This window comes from Hemiscyllium ocellatum, chromosome 25 (assembly GCF_020745735.1).
Source record: "Hemiscyllium ocellatum isolate sHemOce1 chromosome 25, sHemOce1.pat.X.cur, whole genome shotgun sequence".
Lineage (NCBI taxonomy): Eukaryota > Metazoa > Chordata > Chondrichthyes > Orectolobiformes > Hemiscylliidae > Hemiscyllium > Hemiscyllium ocellatum.
In genome coordinates this window covers 5,587,613-5,614,707 of record NC_083425.1, presented here as the reverse complement: position 1 = coordinate 5,614,707, position 27,095 = coordinate 5,587,613, and the positions used below count along the sequence as shown (strand labels likewise).

At 43.6% G+C, this 27,095-nt stretch overlaps 1 protein-coding gene across 1 annotated transcript; it reads left to right on the top strand.

Annotated features, from left to right (window-relative positions):
* LOC132827740 (uncharacterized) lies at positions 1-27,095 on the top strand. Its single transcript, XM_060844434.1, has 11 exons — positions 1-178; positions 323-400; positions 506-538; positions 9,178-9,261; positions 13,314-13,411; positions 14,722-14,909; positions 15,350-15,439; positions 21,250-21,333; positions 22,285-22,347; positions 25,874-25,988; positions 26,676-27,095. Exons 1-11 carry the CDS (start codon positions 110-112, stop codon positions 26,695-26,697), a joined length of 924 nt encoding a protein of 307 aa, XP_060700417.1. The 5' UTR covers positions 1-109; the 3' UTR covers positions 26,698-27,095.

The window sequence follows — 27,095 nt, the reverse complement described above, 5'->3', positions numbered from 1 at the left end:
CTTTGTGAGAAACTGCAGAAGTGTTTGTGGTGAACAGCAATTCCCGGCCACAGTCTCAGCAATCAGGGGAAATCTGTCAGCCAGTAACAAACCCTAAACATTCATTAGGATGGCTTCTGACGAGAATGTTAAAGACCTGATTTTTGAAGGATATTTGAAAAAGAGAAAAGATAAGATGGTAAGCTGTTTTATTGTTATTTAATGTTTTTATGGGGGAGGGGGTGTTTGGAGGTTTATTTTTAAATAAGGTATAAGAAAATGGAAGGAGTCTGGTCTTCCAAAAGCGTAACGATTGTAATTCACTTTTTTCTCCCCTTTGTAGAAGTTTGCTTGGGCAAAATACTGGTTTAAGCTCCAGAATACCACCTTGTTTTTCTACACTGAAAAGGATTGTGAAGCAGTGAGTATACAGCTTGAAAAAGCACACTCACCTCCTTAATTGATTTGGCATCGTTCCTTGGCTCAGTGTTGCTCCTGAATAACGTTCTCGTTTTCTTTCTTACAGTGTCATCTACGGGGTCAATACTACATCCACACGGTGAGCCCTGGTTAAACTGGTTTCTGACGTTAGGTACAGCTTGGGGTTTCAGGTAAAGCACTAGCCATCTCTGGTGGAGTTGGCAATTCTATCAAAGTGGAGGCACCATGCTCCAGGCCAATGCCCCTGCTGCCCCCCTCCCCAACCCATGGCCTGACTCAGCCAGGGGCAGGGTTGGGAACCCCCCCCAGCAGGGGCACCAGGGAGACGGGACCCTGAGGGGAGAGTGGGGGTGGAGGGTTGGTCGACAGCAGAGGGCAGAGGAACGAAGTGAGTCACAAACTCTGTGGTAACTGTGACCCCATGGGGTTCCATTCCTCTCTAACAGCTCTCTCCCCCTTCCCCCACACTGTAATAGCCCTCACGCTATCAAAACCCCATCCTCACAATGGCCCCTCTAAACCCCCAATAATCGCCTCCTAAACAGCCCACAATCACCCCCAACAAACACCCCTCTAACAACCCCCCCAACAAACCCCCCGTAACAACCCCCCAACAATCCCCTGAACAAACCCCCGTCTGACATCCCCCTCAACAACCCCCTCCTCTAAAAACCCCCCAACAAGCTCCCCAATATCTCCCAACAAACACCCTTCTAACAACCCCCCGAACAAACACCCCTAACACCCCCCCAACAATCCCCTGAACAAACCCCTGTCTGACATCCCTCCCAACAAACCCCCTCCTCTAAAAACCCCCCAACAAGCCCCCCAATATCTCCCAACAAGCCCCCCTCTAACAACCCCCCAAACAAACTCCCCCCAACAACCCCCCTCTAACACCCCCCCAACAAAAACCCTTCTAACAACCCCCCAAACTCCCCCAACAACCCCCAGTAAGCCCGTCTCTAATACCTCCCAAAAAAACCCTAACAACCCACCAACAGCTCCCCTGAAATTCGAACAATTACCCCCCCCACTCTCACAACTCCCCCCTCCCTACTCACGCTCTCTGCTCTCACTGAGGGCTCACAATGAATTCCAACCTCTCTTTGGAGTCTCATTGGGAAGCATAGCCATGAAATGTTTTGCTGTGTATCACAGTGAGTCAGTGCCTCAACCTATTCTGCCATCAAATGGAACGTGGGAAGCATTGTTTCTTGTTGCTACTTTCTGTGTTTTGGGAGAGCCCACCTCCCGTTAGAATGGTCAGAATACTGGTATCATACAGACTGCAGTTGGACGTGAGCAGCATTTCACTGGAACACAATGGGTTGGGTTTCATGAGGGGAAGTCTTCAATGCGGAACTCTCTGCACTTCCACATTACAGTGAACCACAGCTTTGAACATCTTCCTCAGTTTTATAAACCATACAATTTATCTTCCTGTGCAAAATTATTTAGACATCACAAAACTGGAAGTGTTAAACATGCTCAATGTCAAGGTTCCCTGTAACAGACCACATTAAAATCAAGGACCTATTTGTAAACTTACATTTCTGAGACATTGTGCTAACTATCATTTCCTTTTAAGTATTTGCTGTGTATAAAATAACTGCTACATTTCCTACATTATACCATTGAATATATATCAAAAATACTTGTGAAATATTCTGGGACATCCTGAGGACATGAAACAGGTTATAGAGTCATAGAGATGTACAGCAGAGAAACAGACCCTTCGGTCCAACTTGTCCATGCTGACCAGATATCCTAAATAAATCTAGTCTTATTTGTCAGCCCATATCCCTCCAAACCTTCCTACTCACGTACCCATCCTGATACCTTTAAATGTTGTAATTGTACCAGCCTCCACCACTCCCTCTGGCTGCCCATTAGATACACGCACCACCCTCTGCGTGAAAATGTTGCCCTTTAGGACCCTTTTAAATTTTTCCCCTCTCACCCGAAATCTATACCCTCTAGTTTTGGACTCCCCCACCCCAGTGAAAATACATTATCTATTTACCCTATCTATCCCCCTCATGATTTTATAAACCTGTATGAGGTCACCCCTCAGCCTCTGACGCTCCAGGGAAAACAGCCCCAGCCTATTCAGTCTCTCCCTATAGCTCAAAACCTCCAACCCTGGCAACATCCTTGTAAACCTTTTCTGAACCCTTTCAAGTTTCACAACATCCTTCCTATAGGAGGGAGACCAGAATTGCGCACAATATGTATACCAAAGTGACCTAACCAATGTCCTGTACAGCCTCAACATGACCTCCCAACTCCTGTACTCCATACTCTGACCAATAAAGGAAAGCATACCAAACTCCTTCTTCACTATCCTATCTACCTGCGACTCCACTTTCAAGGAGCTATGAGCCTGCACTCCAAGGTCTCTTTGTTCAGCAACACTCCCTGGGACCTTACCATGAAGCAGATAAGTCCTGTCCTGATTGGCCTTTCCAAAATACAGCACCTCACATTTATCTAAATTATACAGTTGAGAGAGTCAAATGGACAGGGCAGGTAGGGGCAAAGCAGAGAACAAGGTAGGACTGATAAATTAAACTGCATTTATTTCAATGCAAGAGGCCTAACAGGGAAGGCAGATGAACTCAGGGCATGGTTAGGAACATGGGACCAGGATATCATAGCAATTACAGAAACATGGCTCAGGGATGGACAGGACTGGCAGCTTAATGTTCCAGGATACAAGAAGGATAGAAAGGGAGGCAAGAGAGGAGGGGGAGTGGTGTTTTTGACCAGGGATAGCATTACAGCTGTACTGAGGGAGGATATTCCTGGAAATACATCCAAGGAAATTATTTGGGTGGAACTGAGACATAGGAAAGGGATGATCACCTTATTGGGATTGTATTATAGACCCTCCAATAGTCAGAGGGAAATTGAGAAACAAATTTGTAAGGAGATCTCAGTTAGCTGTAAGAATAATAGGGTGGTTATGGTAGGGGATTTTAACTTTCCAATTATAGACTGAGACTGCCATAGCGTTAAGGGTTTAGATGGAGAGGAATTTGTTCAGTGTGTACAAGAAAATTTTCTGATTCAGTATGTGGATGTACCTACTAGAGAAGGTGCAAAACTTGACCTACTGTTGGGAAATGAGGCAGGGCAGGTGACTGAGGTGTCAGTGGGGGAGCACTTTGGTGAAAAAGGATAGACCAGATCTAAAAGTTGAAGTTCTAAATGGGAGAAAGGCCACTATTGACAGTATTAGGCAAGAACTTTCAAAAGCTGATGGGGGCAAATGTTTGCAGATAAATGGATGGCTGGAAAATGGGAAGTCTTCAGAAATGAGATAACAAGAATCCAGAGAAAGTATATTCCTGTCAGGATGAAAGGGAAGGCTGGTAGGTAGAGGGAATGCTGGATGTCTACAGAAATTGAATGTTTAGTTAAGAAAAAGAAGAAAGCATATGTCAGGTATAGACAGGATAGATCGAGTGAATCCTTAGAGTATAAAGGCAATAGGAAATCAGGAGGGCAAAATGGGGACATGAGATAGCTTTGGCAAATAGAGTTAAGGAGAATCCAAAGGGTATGTACAAATACATTAAGGACAAAAGGGTAACAAGGGAGAGAATAGGGTCCCTCAAAGATCAGCAAGGCAGCCTTTGTGTGGAGTCACAGAAAATGGGGAGATACTAAGCGGGTATTTTGTATCAGTATTTAATGTGGAAAAGGACATGGAAGATATAGATTGCAGGGAAATAGATGGTGACATCTTGAAAAATGTCCATATTATGGAGGAGGAAGTGCTGATGTCGTGAAAGTGGATAAATCCCCAGGACCTGATCAGGTGTACCCGAGAACTCTGTGGGAAGATAGGGAAGTGATTGCTGGGCCTCTTGCTGAGATATTTGTATCATCAATAGTCACAGGTGAGGTGCCGGAAGTCTGGAGGTTGGCAAACGTGGTGCCACTATTCAAGAAGGGTGGTAAGGACAAGCCAGGGAACTATAGACCAGTGAGCTTGACGTTGGTGGTGGGCAAGTTGTTGGAGGGAATCCTGAGGGACAGGATGTACATATATTTGGAAAGGCAAGGACTGATTAGGGATAGTCAACATGGCTTTGTGCGTGGGAAATCATGTCTCACAAACTTGATTGAGTTTTTTGAAGAAGTAACAAAGAGGATAGATGAGGGCAGAGCGGTAGATGTGATCTATATGGACTTCAGTAAGGTGTTTGACAAGGTTCCCCATGGGAGACTGATTAGCAAGGTTAGATCTCATGGAATCCAGGGAGAACGAGCCATTTGGGTACAGAACTGGCTCAAAGGTAGAAGAAGAGGGTGGTGGTGGAGAGTTTTTTTCAGACTGGAGGCCTGTGACCAGTGGAGTGCCACAAGGATCGGTGCAGGACCCTATACTTTTTGTCATTTACATAAATGATTTGGATGCCAGCATAAGAGGTACAGTTAGTAAGTTTGCAGATGACACCAAAATTGAAAGTGTAGTGGACAACGAAGAGGGTTACCTCAGATTACAACAGGATCTTGATCAGATGGGCCAATGGGCTAAGAAATGGCAGATGGAGTTTAATTCAGATAAATACGAGGTGCTGCATTTTGGGAAAGCAAATCTTCGCAGGACGTATTCACTTAATGGTAAGGTCCCAGGGAGTGTTGCTGAACAAAGAGATCTTGGAGTGCAGGTTCATAGCTCCTTGAAAGTGGAGTCGCAGGTAGATAGGTTAGTGAAGAATGCGTTAGGTACGCTTTCCTTTATTTGTCAGCACATTGAGTACAGGAGTTGGGAGGTCATGTTGCAGCTGCAGAGGACATTGGTTAGGCCACTTTTGGAATATTGCGTGCAATTCTGGTCTCCTTCCTGTCGGAAAGATGTTGAGAAACTTGAATGAGTTCAGAAAAGATTGACAAGGATGTTGCCAGGGTTGGAGCATTTGAGCTATAGGGTGAGTCTGAACAGACTGGGGCTGTTTTCCCTGTTGCGTCGGAGGCTGAGGGGTGACCTTATAGAGGCTTATAAAATCAAGAGGGGCATGGATAGGATAAATAGACAAAGACTTTTCCCTGGGGTTGGGGAGTCCAGAACTAGAGGGTATAGTTTAAGGTCAGCGGGGAAAAGTATTAAAGAGATCTAAGGGGCAACTTTTTCACACAGAGGGTGGTGTGGGTATGGAATGAACTGGTGGAGGCTGGTACAATTGCAACAATTAAAAGCATTTGGATGGGTATATGAATAGGAAGGGTTTGGAGGGATATGGGCCAGGTGCTGGCAGGCGGGACAAGATTGGGTTGGGATATCTGGTCGGCATAGACGGGTTGGACCGAAGGGCCTGTTTCAATGCTGTACGTCTCTCTGACTCTATGACTCTATTGGAATACAATGTTTTTATATTTTGTCGAGAGAATGGGAAGAGCTGTTTTTGATGACATGATTATTGTGGGAAAGTGCATTAGAAAAGAGGCTTGCCACTGGCACAAAGTGTGGGAAATTCAGACAGTAAGCCACCCTGAGGCGATTTCACATCTGATTCAAGCAGAAACACTGACACCCAAAGAGCTGATCTCCAGCTCACCTGCCAGTCACTGAATGACTCATAGACAGGTAAACTCAGAAAAGGACAAAAATCACTAAAGGATCTTTTGCCTTTGCTCTTTGTCGATTTTGTGTTATATTTGTTACTCAGGTTGGTCATACTCTTTAAAACCACAAGGTTTGTAGGGGTTGGGAGAGTGAGAGAATTCACCTGGCTTCTCAATTCTGCACTGTCATTCAATAGAATCATGATTAGTCTGTATTGTAGCTTAATGCACCAACCTTAGTTTCATATTATTGTAAAGTCTTGTTTAGCTTGTTTGATCTCTAGTTTTAAAATGTTTATTCAGCTAGTATCTGTTGGGTTTTTTTGGTAGGATTCAGTTTCCACTCTTCAACAATTTTTTTTCTACCTTCTCATGAATGGCTAGGCTCTAATTTTAAGATTATGCACCTTATCCTACACTCACTCACCATAAATATCTTGTTTCTTTCCAATCTATTTACTTTAAGGCAGTGGAGACATGTGACCATATTTCCCAAGCATCCTGAGTATTTCCTCTCTGGAGCATACTTTTAAAATTTAACATTGAACAAATTGTTACTGACTATACAAGAGGAACAGAGTTAAATAAACTCAGCACTCGATGCAGGAAATTGAAGCAATTCAGGCTATTCATTAGGAATATTCATTTGAGGATCACTTCACAATATAATTGTGTCTCTGTTACTGGGATTAAATGATGTACTGAACTGTGTAGATGTGAATATTTTAGTTTATGATTCACAGAAGGGTATTATTCATTTCACAGGAAGAAGGGTTACAGATTACAGACATAGATAGAGATTATAGTGAAACTACAATCTGAAAATTGATCAAGGGATTCAGCAGGTTAATGAAGAGAAAGTAAAAATAAGGACAGTGATAAAAAGTGGACTCAAGCACAAGAGATTTTTCCAAATATTAGGAGGCCACAGGATAAGGTGATGAACCTGTTTAAAAATACATTCAGGTCCTTAAACTTTATAAAGGGACAATGTACAAAAACAAGGAAGCTAGACTGAATCCTCCTAAGTCACTGATTGGTGACCAACCAGAGTATTGTCTCCAGTCTGGGCTTCAATGTTTAGAAAGTTGTCAAAGTCTTTGAGAGTTTCAAGAAGGTGTCAAAAGAAGATTATCATTAAGTACTCAGTTAGATGGAGACTGGAGAAGATGGAATTGTTCTCCTTGGATCACAGAAAATTGAGCAGAGATTTAATTGAAGTTTCCAAAATGAAGAGGTGATAGATGGCACAGACAGAGAGATTTGCTTCTAGTGGCAGACTGGTGACCAGAGGAATGATGTAAGATCAAGAACTACAAAGTTTGAAGTTACTTTTGATGCAAGGCAATTCTTCAAGCCAAACAAAATATATTTAACTTTTTTTTATTGTAACAAATTAGCCAATCACAAGGTTTTCTTGAGTTAAAGGAAGAGTAAGTCTATTATCTGTCACACTCCAAAAAAATAATAAGATGTCAAGCATATGGCCTCTGCAGTCATTTGGGCAGAAACATACACACATTCTCACATGCACACAAAACACACACGCACAGACACACTCATACGCACACTTGCACGTTCTCACTTTCTCTCTCACACACACACACACACACACTCTCACATAACCCCAGTTTCTCCAAGTGGAAGTTCATTCCCTCCTTCAGAACGTTTCCCACCACTGGTGTGAGACTCACTGGTCTGTCCTTCCCCAGGATTCTCACACTCATATATACACAAACATGTACACAAACATACACTATCACAAACAAATACACAAACAAATGCACACACGTAAACAAATACGCACACACTCACACAAACACACAGCTACTCATGAACATACACACAAACACTGATACACACAAGCACACTCACACGTTATCATAAATGATATACACAGACAAACACAAATGAATACACACAAACACTCACGCACAGATTAACAAATACAAAATTCAAATACTACCCTCCCCACTCCTACCCTCAATACACACAATGCACACATTGAGACTGACATATGCTCTCAAACTCTCACACAGACACACACATATGCATGCATACACATGCACTCACAGAGACACAGACATATGCACATACAAAGTTTGAAGGGGATAGTGGTAATACAAAAGAAGACAGAAAAGGTATATAGTTTGGAGTCCTTTTGGTGTGTTTTGAGGTGTCAGATTTCAACTTGAGGCCACGATTATTTTTAGGCAGCTTTCTTGGTTACTTTCGGCAGTAGTGAATGTTGCAGTTATCTGTGACTTCCCGAAGTGTCCCCTCTGTGCTTACTTCCATGGGAACCAAATTCATTTCTCTGAGAGAAAGAGAAGTGGAAATAATAGCTTCCCTTGCCTTAATATCCAAAAGTTCACAGAAAACTCTCTGGAAATGTGGTTCCAGTTTATATTTCCAAAATGTTCTGTTTGGGTGAGTTTGTTTGTAACAGTCATGCTGTCAATGTCCTGGAGTTTTCCTTTTGTTAATGTCTTTCTGAGACTGTACTAAGTTAATGAGTCTGCATTGTATGAAGTCTATCTTTTCACATCCTGAAGGAGATTTGATGGTTCTCCCACCTCCACCTTGCGGTGCCTTTGTGTTCTTCAAGCAGTTTACCATGTCTCGGTCAAATCTACAAGAATTCCAACAGTTGAAAGCCTTAAAACCTGCCTTCAAAAATCTTCTGTTCAATGTCTTAGATCTTCACACAAAATTAATGAAGTGTAGTCACATATATCCTGTAGGAAAATTGCAGCCAATTTGTGCACAGCCAAATCCACAAACTACAAAGAGGTATCTTTAGAATGAGGGCTGCTGGGAGCATGAGCTCAGGTCTCTGCAGTGGCACTCAGAGCAGAGTGCCCCTCTGTAGGTTATATAACGAATTATGGACCCTGACAGTGAGGTGATTCATCTTTACCTGCTGGTCTGAAGAGTTTATTGATCAGCTGAATCAACTATATTAATTGTAGGCTAGTTCACTTAACATCCATCACGAAACATGTTGTATGGATAGTGCACATAAAAACATGGCCACTTTAGTGAGGAATCTGCCAGTAATCATTCTCATGGGATTGTATTGCAGCAGGAGCCCAGGCGTCAGGAGAAGGAAGAAAAAATGCAAATAAATATAGTTTTAACAGATTGTATTTACTAATCACGGAACTTATGCCACAACAGGTTCAGTCTGTGAGAGAACTCAAAGCCACCAACCGCGAGTATCCCTTTGAAATAGTTATGAAAAACGGGAAGAGAAAATTGCTGGTAAGTCTAATTGTGTAAGGCCATGAATTCACCTGGCGGGGTTAGATAAATCTATGAGCCTGCTGTATCGTGAGGGTATTTAGCAACTCCTGAGATAAGTTGGAACTCCCCAAAATGTGAGCTCTGAAGCAGCAGTGACTGCTAACTGAAACATTTGTTTTGTTTCTCTCCACAGAAGCTGCCAGACTTGCTGAGTTTCTCCAGCAATTTCTGTTTTTATGATTGCATCATGGCAGCACGGTGGCTCAGTGGTTAGCACTGCTGCCTCGTGGTGCCAGGGTCCCAGGTTCAATTCCAGCCTCAGGTGACTGTCTGTCTGTGTGGAGTTTGCACATTCTCCCCGTGTCTGCCTGGGTTTCCTCCTGAGTGCTCCAGGTTCCTCCTACAATCCAAAGATGTGCAGGTTAGGTGGATTGGCCGTGGGAAATGCGTGGTTATGGATCTGGGTGGGATGCTTCAGAGGGTCAGTGCACACTCAATGGGCCAAATGGCCTCTTTCCGCATTGTAGGGATTTTGTGATTGTAAGCTGCTGTATGACCCATTTAAATCACTGGAGCTGCCTGACGCTGAGCACTCCAGTGGAATATCCTGTGGATGTTGAAATATGTTCCCTGTCGACATTAGCACTCCAGGAATGAAACAAGCTCCCGGCCCCCAGTCAATACTCTGCCCCTGCTTCCTCCAAACAGGTTCTTTCCTCTACACTCTCACTTGCTCCTCTCTACACTCTCACTGGTCTGACCCGCACCCCATGTCCTGTGTGCTGCCTTAACTCTCTATTGACCTGTCCTGTCACCTTCAGGAACCCTCTGAGCTTCCTAATGTCCTGCCATTTATCGAGTTCTCCCTCGTCCTGTTACTTCTTCCAATGTGCATCACCTCACACGTCTCAGGCTTCAATTCCTTCTGCCATTGGCCTGCCCATCTGATTAATCCATCTACCCCCTAACCTCCTTCCAATAAAGCCATGCTGACTATCCCTTTCTAACCCCAGTCTCTCCAAGTGGAGATTCATTCCCTCCTTCAGAATGTTTCCCACCACTGGTGTGAGACTCACTGGTCTGTCCTTCCTGAGTTTATCTCTACCACCCTCTTGTAAAATGGAACCACATTAGCCATCCTCCAGTCCTCTGGCTCCTCCCCTTGGCCAGGGAGGAATTCAAAATTTGGGTCAGATTCCCCTGTAATTTCCTCCCTCATCTCCCACTTGGACCGGGGATTTGTTCATTTTTAAACCTGCCAAAACCCCAATACCTCCTCGCTCCTCTGTCAATCTGCTCCAGACTCTCTCAGTCCCTCTTCCTGAACTCTGTACCAACATCTCCAGAATGAAGATTAATGTGAAGTAATCATTTACCACCCTGCCAACATCCTCCAACTCCAAGCCCTGATCACTCTCTTGGTCCCTACTCTTTTTCTGAGGTTTTTCTCTTCTCTTCCCTATACCACCTTGGGATTTTCCCTCAGCTTACCCTCTAGGGTTTCTCATGTCCCTCTTTACTCTCCTAGTTACTTTCTGAGACACTACTTGAGCACAGCATTTTCTATCCTCCACCAGGGTGTCCATTGACTTGCTTCCTTTGGACCTGTTAAAAAAAATTATTTTCCTCCTCATCCGGTCCGGAATATTCTGAAACTGCCAGACCTTTCTGGGCTTCTTGTTCCTACATGTTACCCTGAAGGGAAGATGTTGGGCCTTATACTCCCCCATTTCCATTTGAAGCCCACCCTAATGTTCTGCTGTGGATATACCCAGAGGTAGCTGTACCCGACTTACTTTGGTAAGATTTAGCCTTGTTTTAATAAAATCTGCCTTCCCCTAATCCAAAACCCTTTCTCACATGCTATTTTTTTCCTTTTCCATAACTCAAAGGTGTTTGCGAGTCATCAGGATGCTGAGGTAAACTGTGCTTTGGCAAGCTATTTATGTACCTAGGAATAATTCAAATCTTTTAAGCTGGATACCTGATCTTTAAAAACATATCACTAAGGAGATGGTGATTGTTTGAAAGGAGTTTTTTTTCTGAGACTGCTTGAGTTTGTTTACAAATCACTCCCTGGTCTCTATAATTGCTTCAAACTACAACTGCCAGAGATCCATTTACTCTCCAATTCTGGAATCTTGAACATTCCTGGTTTTAATCACTCCTCCGTGAGCAGCCGGGTTTTCAGTTGCCAAAGTCCGAAGCTTGAGAATTTCCTCCCTAAACCTCTCAGTCTCCTTCTCCTCCTTTAAGACACTCTTTAAAACCTGCCTCTTCCAGGTCACACCTGCCTAGGCAGCTTGCTCATTTGTTTCTAACTCTGAGACGTTTTGCTATGTTAGAGGCACCAAAGAAATTCAGGTCATTGTTGTTGTTCAGTGTATGTAAAAGTTTTCCACTCACTTCCTCACTTTTCAGCTTTAGTTACAAACAAACTTTCAAAGTATTGAGATGGTTTAATCCGTTCCTTTTGCTGATGGCTGATTTTACTTATCGCTGACTCAGAGATGAGTCAGCTAAATCTGTGCGGGAGTTCACATACCTGAGCTAAGACCAGTTAACTTAATATTGACCAGACTTAAAACCTGCCAAGTTCTGGATTAGTGGTGCTGGAAGAGCACAGCAGTTCATGCAGCATCCAATGAGCAGCGAAATCGATGTTTCGGGCAAATACCCTTCATCAGGAATAAAGGCAGTGAGCCTGAAGCGTGGAGAGATAAGCTAGAGGAGGGTGGGGGTGGGGAGAGAGTAGCATAGAGTACAATGGGTGAGTGGGGGAGGGGATGAAGGTGATAGGTCAGGGAGGAGAGGGTGGAGTGGATAGGTGGAAAAGGAGCTAGGCAGGTAGGACAAGTCCGGACAAGTCATGGGGAACAGTGCTGAGCTGGAAGTTTGGAACTAGGGTGAGGTGGGGGAAGGGGAAATGAGGAAACTGTTGAAGTCCATATTGATGCCCTGGGGTTGAAGTGTTCCAAGGCAGAAGATGAGGCGTTCTTCCTCCAGGCGTCTGGTGGTGAGGGAGCGGCGGTGAAGGAGGCCCAGGACCTCCATGTCCTCGGCAGAGTGGGAGGGGGGAGTTGAAATGTTGAGCCACGGGGGGGTGTGGTTGATTGGTGCAGGTGTCCCGGAGATGTTCCCTAAAGCGCTCCTGGTCTTTGGTTTTTGAGGAGCAAAAGGTGCTTTCAGCAGTTTAGATCAGGCCCGAGTCACCACGTAGCAGATTAACCAAACTGGGCCATGTTTATATTGTAAACAAGTGATGAACGGTCCTAATACTGATGATAATTATCAAGAAAGATTTAACAGGCTGGGGTTCTTTTCTGTGCAAAAGAGAAAACTGAGGATAGCGCGATTGAGATCTTTGAGACTCTCCAGGGATTTGATTGATATAATGAAGTGTTTCCACTTAAGAAGAGACCGAATTGATCGTCAATATCAGACGGTCACTAATCCAATTAATCCAAAACAAATTTGGACTTACCAGTCTAACGTTGACCATGAATCCATTGTCGATTGTTGGAAAAACCCATCTGGTTCAATATTGTCCTTTAGGGAAGGTGTGCCATCCATGTGACTCCAGACCCACAGCAAAGTGGGTGACTCTTAACCGCCCTCTGGCCTATTATGGATGGGCAATAAATGCTACCTAGCCAGTGATGCTCTCATCCTGTGAATGAATAAATAAAAACAATAAAATCGGAAGTTCAGGACAAAATTCTTTACCAGGAGATTGGTGAGAATGTGGAACTCAATGTTGAGGAGAGGTCTTGAGGTGGCAAATTAGAGGTAAATTTGAAGGGAAGCTGGATAAACTCATGAGGGAGAAAAGGGTTGAAGAGGTGGGATGACAAAGGTTGAGAAGAATCTTATGCAGAGTCTAAACAGTGCAACGGACCCTGTCCCGACTGGGTTCTGTGCTTTCAATGTGAGTGATCAGCTTTGTTCTGGATTTACTCTGCTCAGTCCTCATGTTCAATTCCAGTGCTTTGTTACAGGAATTAAGAAACTCCAACAGGCCCATTTCTTCCACATCCTGTTGAATGTGCTCTCCTTGTTTCCTGTGCTAGGCTGCAGGAAGGTCGGACCTGCGGACCATCTGGATGGAGTTTCTGTGGAAAGCCATGCAGCTTCCTGGACCAGGGAAGAAGAATTCAGCTTGTACCTGGTGAGCCTTTCCCAGCAGCATGTTTCCTTGATCATGCAGGACCTTAGCCTGGAGTAAACCAGAAAGCATTGGAGTTTACAGGAGTTGGAGATTGCTAAAGCATAGACCGAAATAGGTCATTGACCCCTAAACCGGCTCTGGGAAACAGCTGTCAAATTTCACTCAGAGTGCTGCTTCCTCCCAATAACCCTGAAGATTAGTTCTCATCAAAAACACGCCCAACCCACACCACAATCTCGGGGGGCTGTGTTCCACATCGTAGCAACTAGCCGTATAATTTTTTTTTTAACTTGACTTTCCTTTTTAGCAGAAGACCTCAATGTGACACAATCCCTCCTCGCTTCCTCCCCGGTTTTCTTGCCAATTGTTTCAAAGTTGGTTCTCAACTTACTGCCCAGAGGAAAATATCCTTTCTCACTTGGAATCCAGAGTGAATTGAAAATAGATATTGGGAAGGAATGATTTATTAGGAGAAAGTGAGGACTGCAGATGCTGGAGATCAGAGCTGAAAATGTGTTGCTGGAAAAGCGCAGCAGGTCAGGCAGCATCCAAGGAACAGGAGAGTCGATGTTTCGGGCATGAGCCCTTCTTCAGAAATGATTTATTCCAAACATTGAATCCTTGGAATAATCCTGCAGACCGAGTAATGCAGAGAAACCCATTGGGAGAAGTTTGAATTGGATTTGGATGCTGTGATAGGAAGGTTAGGGCACTTAAGGCACTATTACACACTGAAAGAGGACATTGTTAAAATCTGTCAGAGATTTCATTGAGAACAGGAGCATTATTCAGTTCATATGGAAATGCTCCCCATATCATGGGCAGAAAAATTCTAATCTAAATCCAATCCCAGAATGGAAGGAAAAGACATCAGAAGTTACAAAGTGGCAGTGAAGTGGGAGGGTGCAGGGCCCAGCAAGATGTGGAACTTGGAGAAAGTGTACTTTTCTTCAGTCACACATGCCCTTCCTGTTCTATAACTATTTGTGAGTCTTGAAGAAAATGATATTTAAAGGTGCCAGTGGTGGAATGGGACTCATGCAGGATGTAAAGATACGAGTTGCATTTTTGGGAGCAAGAGAATTGCAGGCAGAGATTGACATAAGAATGTGTGAAAGTCGGATTTAAAGAGTAAAATGAGAATGTGCTTTCATCTGAGGCAGGCACTGAGACAGGTTGTACACATGAGGAGAGAGGTGGCTAGTGTCTATACTGGATTGAACAATATTTTTCTTGTAGTGGGAAGTTTTTCTGTTGAATCAATCACTTTGGAATAGCCTTCATTGTGTATCTCTGCTTCCCATTCCCAGGCATGACATCCCCTGCCTTATGGAAAGAGCAGCTTCTCTCTATGGGGACACCAACAAGTTGCGGGCTTCCTCAACGCTGTTCAGGTCCTTGAACACACACAGTCAGGACTTCACCTCGGACACCACCCATCTCCACAAATCTCCAGCTACACCTCGGAACACTCTGCTGAAGTGTTCAGACTTTTTAGGTCAGTCACAAAATTCGAGGGGAAGAATTTTTTTTTTTAGATTTGACTTACAGTGTGGAAACAGGCCCTTCGGCCCAACAAGTCCACACCGACCCGCCGAAGCGCAACCCACCCATACCCCTACATTTACCCCTTACCTAACACTACGGGCAATTTAGCATGACCAATTCACCTGACCCGCACATCTTTGGACTGTGGGAGGAAACCGGAGCACCCGGAGGAAACCCACGCAGACACGGGGAGAACGTGCAAACTCCACACAGTCAGTCGCCTGAGTCGGGAATTGAACCCGGGTCTACAGGCGCTGTGAGGCAGCAGTGCTAACCCACTGTGCCACCGTGCCGCCCGCACGGTGTGCTTGCTTTGAGACTCAAGTTGATTTGTCAGTATTGACTTTATTCAGAGTGGTATTATTGATGGTGTCTGATGTCCAATTGCAGCTGAACCTTACTATGTGAGCTCTAGTAGTGTCACATCGTCCAGTACCGGGGAGGAGGATGTGGATCATGACACCGTACCCCTATCTAAAGGTACCACTATATAGTGTTTGCTTATTTAATTTGGTGAATTTAATGCAAAACTGTTGAAGTTAATTGTGCTGTTTGTCTTGGTTCCTAACATTGTTGAGTTGCCACAGCTGAAAATGTGTTGCTGGAAAAGCGCAGCAGGTCAGGCAGCATCCAAGGAACAGGAGATTCGACATTTCGGGCACAAGCCCTTTCCTCATTTCTGATGAAGGGCTTGTGCCCGAAACATTGAATTTCCTGTTCCTTTGATGCTGCCTGACCTGCTGCGCTTTAACCAGCAACACATTTTCAGCTCTGGTCTCCAGCATCTGCAGACCTCACTTTTTACTCGAGTTGCCACAGTTCCCTGTCCAATAGGTGCTTGAAATGCAATTGATCCAAACACACGCTTTAATCTCGACTTTCATTGCTTTTGAGATGAGATCAGAAACCGTTTTAACACAGTGAATAATTCCATGTGGGAGTGCGCCTAAAAAGGACAGTTGGGCAGTCCTAATAATATCTTTTCCATCGTGAGTTTGGGCGAGTGTTGCAGAATTACAAGAAAGGACAAGACAGTGGAACTGATAAGACTGCTCTTTCATAGAGATAGTATAAGCGTGATGGGCTGAGTGGAGTTCAGGGACAGTAATTGTGCTAATGGCCTGCCTGCCCGGTCAGTGTTTTGACGCTGCCTTGGGATGAGAACCAGCAAGACCATTCTCAAGCAAACATGACATCATCTTTGGCTGTGCTATTCCATACCTTTACAATCAGATTACACTCACCGAAACAAAGTTATTTCACTGCTGAGGAACAACATACTTTACACTTTTAAAAACCCTGGATTGGTTCTGAGTCCCTATTGGACCAGGTATTGAGCTGCGTCCTGCATGTCCCAAAAGCGATCTGATTCCCAGGGCAGAGACAAGGGGTCCCTGCTGCACACAGCACATCACCTTCCAAGTGAGATTCCAATTTGTGTGTTGGTTATTCGGAAATTTGTTGCCACATGCTCCTAATGACCAGCGCAGGATTATCTGAAAATCATATAATGTGTGTAGGTCAGAAGTGATCAGGAAAGGATGTGCTGGGTGAAGCAAAAATGAAGGGAGATCAGTGCGAAGCCATGGGAGTGGGTAAAGGAAAGACAAATAAACCCAGGCAGAGAAGAACAAAGAGTGAGCAAGCACTTGGGACAAGGAGCTGTTGTTGATATTATTAGTCATCACCTCCTGATCTTTTAATGAAGATGGGCCAATGGGGCTGAGAAGTGGCAGATGGAGTTTAATTCAGATAAATGTGAGGTGCTGTGTTTTGGGAAAGCAAATCTTAGCAGGACTTATACATTTAATGGGAGTGTTGCTGAACAAAGAGACCTTGGGGTACAGGTTCATAGCTCCTTGCAAGTGGAGTCACAGGTAGATAAGATAGTGAAGAAGGCGTTTGGTATGCTTTCCTTTATTGATCAGAGTATTGATTACAGGGGTTGGGAGGTCATGTTGCAGCTGTACAGGACTTTGGTTAGGCCACTGTTGGAATATTGCGTGCAATTCTGGTCTCCTTCCTATCAGAAAGATGTTGTGAAACTTGAAAGGGTTCAGAAAGGATTTCCAAGGATGTTGCCAGGGTTGGAGGATCTGAGCTACAGGGAGAGGCTGAACAGGCTGGGGCTGTTTTCCCTGGAGCGTCAGAGGCTGAGGGGGTGACCTTATAGAGGTTTACAAAATTATGAGGGGCATGGATAGGATAAATAGACAAAGTCTTTTCCCTGGGGACGGGGAGTCCAGAACTAGAGGGCATAGGTTTAGGGTGAGAGGGGAAAGATATAAAAGAGGGTGGTACGGATATGGAATGAGCAGCCCAAAGAAGTGGTGGAGGCTGATACAATTGCAACATTTAAGAGGCATTTGAATGGGTATATGCATAGGAAGGGTTTGGAGGGATATGGGCCAGGTGCTGGCAGGCGGGACTAGATTGGGTTGGGATATCTGGTCGGCATGGACAGGTTGGACCGAAGGGTCTGTTTTCATGCTGTACATCTCTACGACTCTAAATTACTTTTTTTTTGGGATTGTAAAATGTTCTTTTGAATTGAATCTGGAGATCTGACTAATTGATTCTAGAAATAGAAAATCCTTCAGTTTATCCCAAACCATTGTGGACTGTGTAGTTCTGTGAATCAAACCGAAACTATGATTGCATTACACAGCAAGTACATGTTGATTATGGACTGTTCATAGAAAGAATGTGTTTATCCTAGATACAGACAGCTGTTCAAACTGCTGACATCACTATTTACTTACAGACTCATTCTGAATATCTCTTAGGGAGTATAAGAGTGTCAGTTCCCACAGAAAGGGAAAAAAAACCTCTATTTATACAATGTTGTTCATGACCTCTCAACAGTCCAAGAGCCTTCACAGTCAGTGAGGTACTTTGAAAATGCCATCACGGTTGATAGGTAGAACAAAGAACAAAGAAAATTTACAGCCCAGGAACAGGCCCTTCAGCCCTCCAAGCCTGAGCCTATCCAAATGTACTGTCTAAACCTGTCGGTCAATTCCTAAGCATCTATATGCCTCTACTCCCCACCTACTCATGCATTTATCCAGATGCATCTTAAATGAATCTACCATGCCTGCCTCTACCACCTCTGCTGGCAATGCATTCCAAACGCCCACCGCCCTCTGTGTGAAGTACTTGCCACATGTATCCCCCTTAAACTTTCCACCTCTCACCTTGAAAGATTTACCTCTCGTTGTTGAATCCTTCACCCTGGGAAAAAGCTTGTCTCTATCCACCCTGTCTATACCCTTCATGGTTTTGTAGACCTCAATCAGGTTCCCCCCTCAATCTCCTTTTTTCTAGTGAAAATAAACCTAACCTACTCAACCTCTCTTCATAGCTAGCACCTTCCATACCACGCAACATCCTTCTCTGCACCCTTTCCAAAGTGTCCACTTTTGGTAATGTGGCGACCAGAACTGTACACAATATTCTAAATGTGGCCGAACCAATGTCTTGTACAATTGTAACATGACTTGTCAGCTCAATACCCCGTTCAATGAAGGCAAGCATACTATATTCCTTTGTGACCACTCTTTCCACCTGTGCAGCAACCTTCAGGGTACAATGGACCTGCACTTCCAGATCTCTCTGCTCATCAACTTTTCCCAAGGCTCTTCCATTTATTGTATAGTTCGCTCTAGAATTGGTCTTGCCTAAATGCATCACCTCACATTTGTCTGGATTGAAAGACATCTGCCACTTTTCCACCCACTGTCCAGTCTATCTATACCCTCCTGTATTCTCTGACAATCCTTATGCTTTTTGCTTCTCCACCAATCTTCATGTCATCTGCAAACTTGCTGATCATACCAACAGTGCCCTCTTCTAGATCAATTATGTATATTACAAACAAGTGGCCCCAGCCCTGTCCCCTGTGGAACACCATTGGTCACCTTTCTCCATTTCGAGAAACTCCCTTCAACTACTACTCTCTGTTTCCTGTTGCTGAACCAGTTCTTTATCCACCGAGCTAGAATACCCTGCACACCATATGACTTCACTTTCTCCATTAGTCTACCATGGGGAACCTTATCAAACGCCTTACTAAAGTCCATGTATATGACTCAACAGCCCTTCCTTCATCTATCAATTTGGTCACTTCCTCAAAGAACTCTACTAAGTTGGTAAGGCACGATCTCCCCCACACAAAACCATGTTGCCTATCACTGATAAGCCCATTCTTTTCTAAATATAAATAGATCCTATCCCTCAGTACCTTCTCCAGCAACTTTCCCACTACTGACGTCAGGTTCACTGGTCTGTAGTTATCCGGAATATCCCTATTACCCTTCTTGTACAGGGGGACAACATGAGCAACCATCCAATCCTCTGGCACCTCACCTGTATTTAAAGATGCCACAAAGATATCTGTCAGGGCCCCAGCTATTTCCTCCCTTGCCTCCCTCAGCAACCTGGAATAGATCCCATCTGATCCTGGGGATTTGTCCACCCTAAAAACTTCTAACCTACCCAACACATCTTCCCTACTTATGCCAAGGTGATCCAGACTAATCAAACTTCTATCTCTAATCTCAAGATTCATCATGTTCCTCTCCTCAGTGAACACTGATACAAAGTAATCATTCAGAATCTCACCCATTCTCTCAGGTTCGGCACACAGCCTTCCTTCATTAGCTTTTAGTGGACCAATCCTCTCTCTAGTTCCCGCTTGCTTCTTATAGAAGAATAAAATGCTTTGGAATTTTCCTTAATTCTGCTCACTAAAGCTAGTTCAAGACCCCTTTCAGCCCGCTTGATACCTTGTTTAAGACTTGTCCTACTCTTCCAATATTCCACCAGGGCCCGTTCTGTTCTTAGCTGCCTAGACCTTATATACGCATCCCTTTTCCCTCTTGGCTAGTCGTACAATTTCTCCTGTCATCCACGGTTCACGAATCTTGCCCTTCCTATCCTTTGCCTTCAACGGGACATGCCTATTCTGCATTGCCGTTAACCGATCTTTGAAAGCCTCCCACATCTCAAATACGGACTTGCCTTCAAATAGCTGTGTCCAATCCACATTTCCCAGCTCCTGCCTAATTTTGATATAATTGGCCTTATCCTGCTCTAAAAAACTCTCCTGGACACTTTGTACAAATTCTACTCCATCCAGACCTCTGATGCTAAATATATCCCAGTCAATGTTGGGAAAATTAAAGTCTCCCATCACCACTACCCTATTGCCTCTACATCTTTCCATAACCTGTTTACCTATTTGTTCTTCTACCTCACACTCACTGTTGGGAGGTCTGTAATACGGCCCCAACAATGTAACTGCACCCTTCTTATTTCTCAGCTCCACCCATAATGCCTCACCATCCAAGACCGCCACAGTGTCCTCCTTTAGCACAGCCGTGATATCGTCCCTGAACAGCAATGCAACTCCACCCCCCCTTTTACTTCCCTCCCTGTCCTGTCTGAAGCGTCTATATCCTGGAACATTTAGTTGCCAGTCATCATGCCCTTCCTTCAACCAAGTCTCTGATGGCAATAACATCATACTCCCAGGCACCAATCCAAGCCCTAAGTTCATCTGCCCTATACACTATACTCCTTGCATTAAAGTAGATGCATTTCAGGCCATCAGTTCTTTTGTGCTCACCTGCTCTCTGCCTATTCTTCTCTTTCTTAATTGTATCTTCATAATTCTTACAGTCCCCACCTCGCTGCCTACTTGTTCTCTGTTCTGGTTCCCAGCCCCCTGCCACATTTGTTTAAAACCTCCCCATCAGCAGTAGCAAAAACTCCCCCAAGGACATTGGTTCCGGTCTGGTTCAGATGTAGACCGTCCCTTTTGTAATATTCCCACCTTCCCCAGAACCGGTCCCAGTGTCCAACAAATCTGAATCCCTCCCTCCACCACCATTTCCCAAGCCACGTGTTCATCCTGCCTGTTTTTTTCATTTCAATTCATACAGAGATAGGAAATGCCTATGTATGAATTGCATTCTAAGTGCGTGGTGGAAGAGACTCAAGGGGCAGCCAATTTATGTACAGCACGTTCCTCCAAATAGCAAAGAAATAGCGACCAGATAAGGAATTGGTCAAACAATAAAAGTTAATCCAGGATTCCAGAGAGACACAGCTTTTCTGGTTGGAATCAACAGCACAAACTCAGTGTGTAAGCTACACTCAACAAAACAAAAGAGATTTTCCTCACCATTTTGAAAGATTGAACTGACAGCTGGGAAGGACTCACCCTACTCTACAAAGCAGCCACGGCATTTAATGTTTGGCTTGATGATCTTTTTCTTCATTTATAGATCTCACGTGTAACCAGTTCCCAAATAAAGAGGAGTGGAAAGCAAATGATGCTCAGAGTCCATGGTCTGAGGTTCCTGGCAAAGGTATATGAATTAACAATGCCTTTTAAATTGAGTTCAATGTTGTTGCATACAGAGATATGCATGGGCCTACAAATGTTCTCCAGCAATTGAAGAAACACTGCCGAGCTACACTGCCAGTCTGCACCAATCCCAATCCAGCTATAACAGAGTTGTGTTCATTGTATTAAACAAACAAAAGCTCTGGGCATCATCATTAAATGCAAATAGAAGTCTTTGTAAATGCACATGCAGAGTTCAGTACAGTTTGCCTATATGCACACTCAATCATAGAGTCATACAGCATGGATACAGACCCTTTGGTCCAACTAGCCCAAGCCAACCAATTTCCCAAATTAAACTAGTCCCACCTACCTGTGAAGTATCTATACATCTCAATTGTGCACACAACTCTCTATCCATTCTAAATGTACCCACAAGACTCTGTATATCTCATCTCAATATATTCATGGGGTTATGTGTATCTGATTTAAATGTGTTCACAGGTGCCTGTATATTGTGTACTGATGCAGATTTCTGCTTCTCAAACTTTGGAAATTATTCAAATATCTAACGTTGTTATTTAGTCTCAGCTGCCCAGAGATTTGCATAAAATCAGCCCATTCCTCATTCATTCTTCTTTCTCTTACAAACAGTAGGTCTCAGTGCCTCCCCATGGCACTGTAGCTGCAATCAGCAGCTTAGCAGCATGGACAGGAAAAAGCCACGTCACTCTTATGTCTGTTAGGGAAGGTGGACTGTCAGAGACTCTGCTTCTCTCAGACATCTTTCAGCTATTACATGTAACTTTCTCAGCAGATCTGTGCAGAGAGATCTTGTTAAATACTTTGTGAGGAGTGAGTGCCTCCTGATCTTTCTGTGGCTGAAGAAAGTAATGAGTGAGAGAGGGAGCAAGAGAGCTGTTAATTTCACACCCGATATACATTCATGACTTTATTTTGTTTTTCTTATCAGAAAATTGTCAGAGTGGAATTTATGACGTTCCTAAATCCTTTGCGAAATTAAAGATTGATTCCAGTAAGTAATTGTATTTCTTTCTGAATCTTCTTCCTATTCATATCTTGAAGGTATTATTCTTATTATTCTGCCTTTTACTGCAGTTTCAGGAAGACCTTCAGCCCCCTCACTGTCCAACTGGGACCTCATAGTGAGTGTTGAATGGGCTACTTCAACGTAGAAGGTATCACACCTGAGGAACATTCCATTCATGTGCATTTATTCTCCACTGGTCTCTTGACACTGGTTTCTTGGCATAGACTCCCAAAATGCCAAGCGTGGTACATATGCCACATCACATCCAGTGCAGTAAATCCAGTGCGGTGCCTCCAATGCAGCAAATCCAGTACAGTGCCATCAAAAAGCCTGGATTGTCAATTTGGAGGAAGTATTGCTTCAGTTATGGAGCCTTGGTCACAGTCCAAGGGAGAAACTGCACTCAGTTTTGAAGTCACTGCACGTCCAGTCGGATTGATTGGTCAAGAAGAGCTGGCCACACATTATCCGAAATATTATTGGGGTTTAGAGGATGGACACAATATAGAAACTTGGGGAATGGTGCAAAGAACAAAGAGAACACAAACACAAGCCCTTCAGCCCACCAAGACAGCACTGACACTTGATGCCTTTCTACACTAACCCTTTTCCTCTACATGGTCCATATCCCTATAGTCCCAGCCTATTCACACATCTGTCAAGATGCCTCTTAAATGTTGCTCTTGTACCCGCCTCACATTGGCAGCACATTCCAGGCACCTCTATTGTTAAAAAAAATCTTACCTCTCACATCTCCTTTAAACTTACCCCTTTTATCTTAAGCCTATAACCCTAGCAATTGACATTTCTATCCTGGGGAAAAGGCCCCATTCTATTCATGCCTCTCATCATTATGTAAACTTTTTTCAGGTTGCACCTCAGCCTTTGATATTCAAGGGAATGCAAAGCAAGATTGTCCAATCTCACATCATTGCTAATACCCTCCAAACCAGGCAACATCCTGGTAAACCTTTTCTGCACCCTCTCCAAAGCCTTTGCACTCTTTTAGGAGCGTGCAACAGAACTGTGCACAATATTCCAAATGTGGCCTCACTAAAGCTCTATACAGCTGCAACATGACTTGCTAATTTTTATACTCTATGTGTTGACCAATGAAGGCTAGCATAGCATCTGCTTTCTTAACCATCTTATCCACTTGTGTTGCCACTTTCAGAGAACTCTGGACCTGTACACCTAGATTCCTCTGTACGTTAATGCTACTAAGGATTCTGCCATTCACTGTACAATTCCCTCCTGCATTAGATCTCTCAGGAGGACACTATCACCCATTCCCCTGGGGCTGAGGGTTGGGGAGGGTAATGCATTGATGTGGTGTGCATTGATTTCCAAAGGATGTTTGAGAAAATGTGACATAGCAGCCTTATTGCTTTTTGTGATGTACAATAAAAGGATAAACTTGGGCAGACACGTGGTAAATAAAACTTAATGCAGAAATGTGTAAAATGAGACATTTTAATCAGGAGAACAAGAAGTGGTAATAAAAACTAAAACAGTGCGCTTGAAATGAGGGTATGAGAGACCTGAGGGCAAATGTGCACAAACCCTTAGAAATTGCAGAGCAAATTGAGAAAATGGTTAAAAGGCCATAGGGAATTCTGAGCTTTATAAATAGAGACATAGAGTACAATAAGAAGGAAGTTGACCATGACTCAGCCTGAACCAGTGTATTCTGACTAATTATGACACTGTAGGTGAAGACATTACAGAGAGTGCAGGAGAATGATTGCAGGGACGAGGAATTTCAGTCTACACCGATAGTTACACCAATAGTTAGATAGCTAGTTATACCTATAGTTACATAGATAGTTATATATAGTTATACCGATAGTTAGAGTTATACTGGTAGTTATGCAGATAGTTATATAGCTATTTATAGTTATACTGATAGTTATATAGATAGTTATACTGATAGTTAAGTCAACGCTGGGGCTATTCCCCTTTCTGAAGCTTGAGAGGGAATGTGAGTTATTCAAAAAATGATGGGCTGAGACAGAGAGAACCAGTTCTTATTGTTGGAAAATCAAGAACCAAGGATTCCAGGAGAGGATGAATGTCAGCAACAAAACTAGGAAAAGCTGTTTGATGTATTGGATGATTAGGATCTGGAATGCACTGATTGAAGATAGAGTAGAGTAAGATTCAATTGTAGCTTTCAAAGAGAAATTGGAAAATATTATGAAGAAAATACGGTGCGGTGGCTCAGTGAGTAGCACTGCTGCCTCACAGCGCCAGGGACTGGGGTTCAATTCCCGTGTCGGGTGACTGACCATGTGGAGTTTGCACATTCTCCCCGTGTCTGCGTGTGTTTCCTCCGGGTGCTCCGGTCTCCTCCCACAATCCAAAGATGTGCAGGTCAGGTGAATTGGCCAGGATAAATTTCCGTAGTGTTAGGTGCATTAGTCAGGGGTAAATATGGGGTAGGGAAATGGGTCTGGGTTGCGTATTCTACGGAGGGTCGGTGTGGACTTCTTGGGTCGAAGGGCCTGTTTCCATACTGTATGGAATCTAATCGAATCTAAAAATAAATGGTAGGACTGTAGAGGAAATGGAGGGGAGTGAGGCTGACTACAAGCCTGATGAATTCCTGATGAAGGGCTTTGGCCTGAAAGGTCACTTCTCCTGCTCCTCGGATGCTGCCTGACCTGCTGTGCTTTTCCAACACCACACTCTCAACTCTAATCTCCAGCATCTGTAGTCCTCACTTTCGCCTAAGAGCCAGTATAGACAAGACAGGCTGAATGGCCTATTTTTGTGCCATCACCTATTGTGTATTTCTGCACGAATAGGGAGAAGTGGACACATGTGGATGTGAACCTTGTGATTCACTCAGGGCTCTGCCACATTTCTGACTGTTCCAGATTGCTCCTGCTGTTATTAAAGGATTGTCTCTTGCTCACACACCAACACTGGCAGCCTCCAGCATTTCACTGCTGCAGCCGTTTTTCTGATGCAGCCGAAGTTTTGAATGCTCCCAGTCTGCTGGTTCCTTCTTATTTAGGATACAGTGGGCAATTGTAATGTTCCTGCCGCCACCTGGTGGAGCTGAAGCCATCTCAACGGCAGGCGTGCTTCACTCAAAATATTATCATGCAGACGCCGCAAATCTGAATCCTATTCGAATCATTCTGGGCTTGTAACATTAACTCTTTCTTTCTCCACAGAGACTACCACCTGCTGAGCTTATCCAGTACATGTTGCTTTTGTGTCAATATGTTTCAGCCTGATATTTCTCCAAGCAGTTACTGACTGAAATTATTGCAGAATTACAGAATTGCTCTGCCACAGAGGGATACCACTCAGTCTATTGTACCTACACTGGCTCTTCAAACAAGCATCTTTACCTGTGCCAATCCCCCGCTTTCTCCCCATACTTTTGCACACTGTTTTGACCCAATTAATCATTCAATGCCCTCTTGATTGCATTTTTCCTGATCCATTTATCTCTGTTACTCGGAGTTGCTTGGCAATCACTGTTTTATCTTTATTTCAGATGTTCAGTCTTACACTGATAAACCAGTCACCTCCAGTTCAGGACTGTTGGACGAAATCATTTCAGACTGCAGGATTTTGACATGCCATTGGCTGGACTCCATTGAGACTCCACAGTGAGTACAGGATACATTTAGAAACTCCTGTATCTGTCATGGTGTAGCTTACAACTAACTACAGCAATATTTCTATTGGTCTGTACCCAACTACAAACTGTTACTGTAAAGACAACAGAAACATTATCGGAGGAGATACCCACCCATTTCTATTTTTAACTCTTCAATTTGCTTTGCTGTTCGTTGTTTATTAAGTTTTATTAAATTACCTGTGTGCTCACTGATCTGCATTGATTCCCAGTCCAGCAATGCTGCCTTATGCTTATTTTCAAATCCCTCCATAGCCTCACCTCTCTCTATCTCTGTAGTCTCCTCCAACCTTAAAACACTTTCGCTTCTAATTCTGGCTTATTAATATTCCTCATTTTAATCATTCCACCGTTAATGGTGATATCCACAACTGTCTGGACCCTAAATCTTTTAAGTCATACTTTGTCGACCAACCATTTGAATATCTGCCCTAATATTACCAGTTGTGGGTTGTTATGAAATTTAATTTTATAAAGTTCCAGGGTAGGCAGTGGGCTCTGTTCACAACACCAGAACTAGCTGGGATCAGATTAACTGGGGATTTTCCTAATGTGTTTCTCAACTACTCATGAAATAAAGCAGCAGTCTGTGAATTTAACTAATGATTGTTAATATCGTATCAATATTGAGTATGTTTTTTCCCCTCCCTCCCATCAGGAATGCATCTATTCCAACCTAACACCACTTCTACACTGGAGCAATGGAAAACGTTCCTACAAGAAACTAATGAAACAACACCAAGTACCTTCCACATTATTTGATTGTGTTCCTTCTCGGTTACACACAGTCCTGTATCATTTTTGTGGTCTCTATTACATATGTCACCTAGGTAGCCATATTGAGTACAAAGTCACATGGAACACGTTGACAATCAGGAATGTTCGAGCATAGAATGAGAGTGCCTCCATTTTGGTAATTGCTGAACTACAAGTGATCATGACACATTGGAATTTGGCAAATAATATTAATTTGCCCAGTATAATGTTAAAACCTTGAGAAAATACATTTATTTAATAAATGTCCTGTTTAGTTGGTGGATTTTTTTATTCAGTGATCCCATGCCACAAGGTGACATTT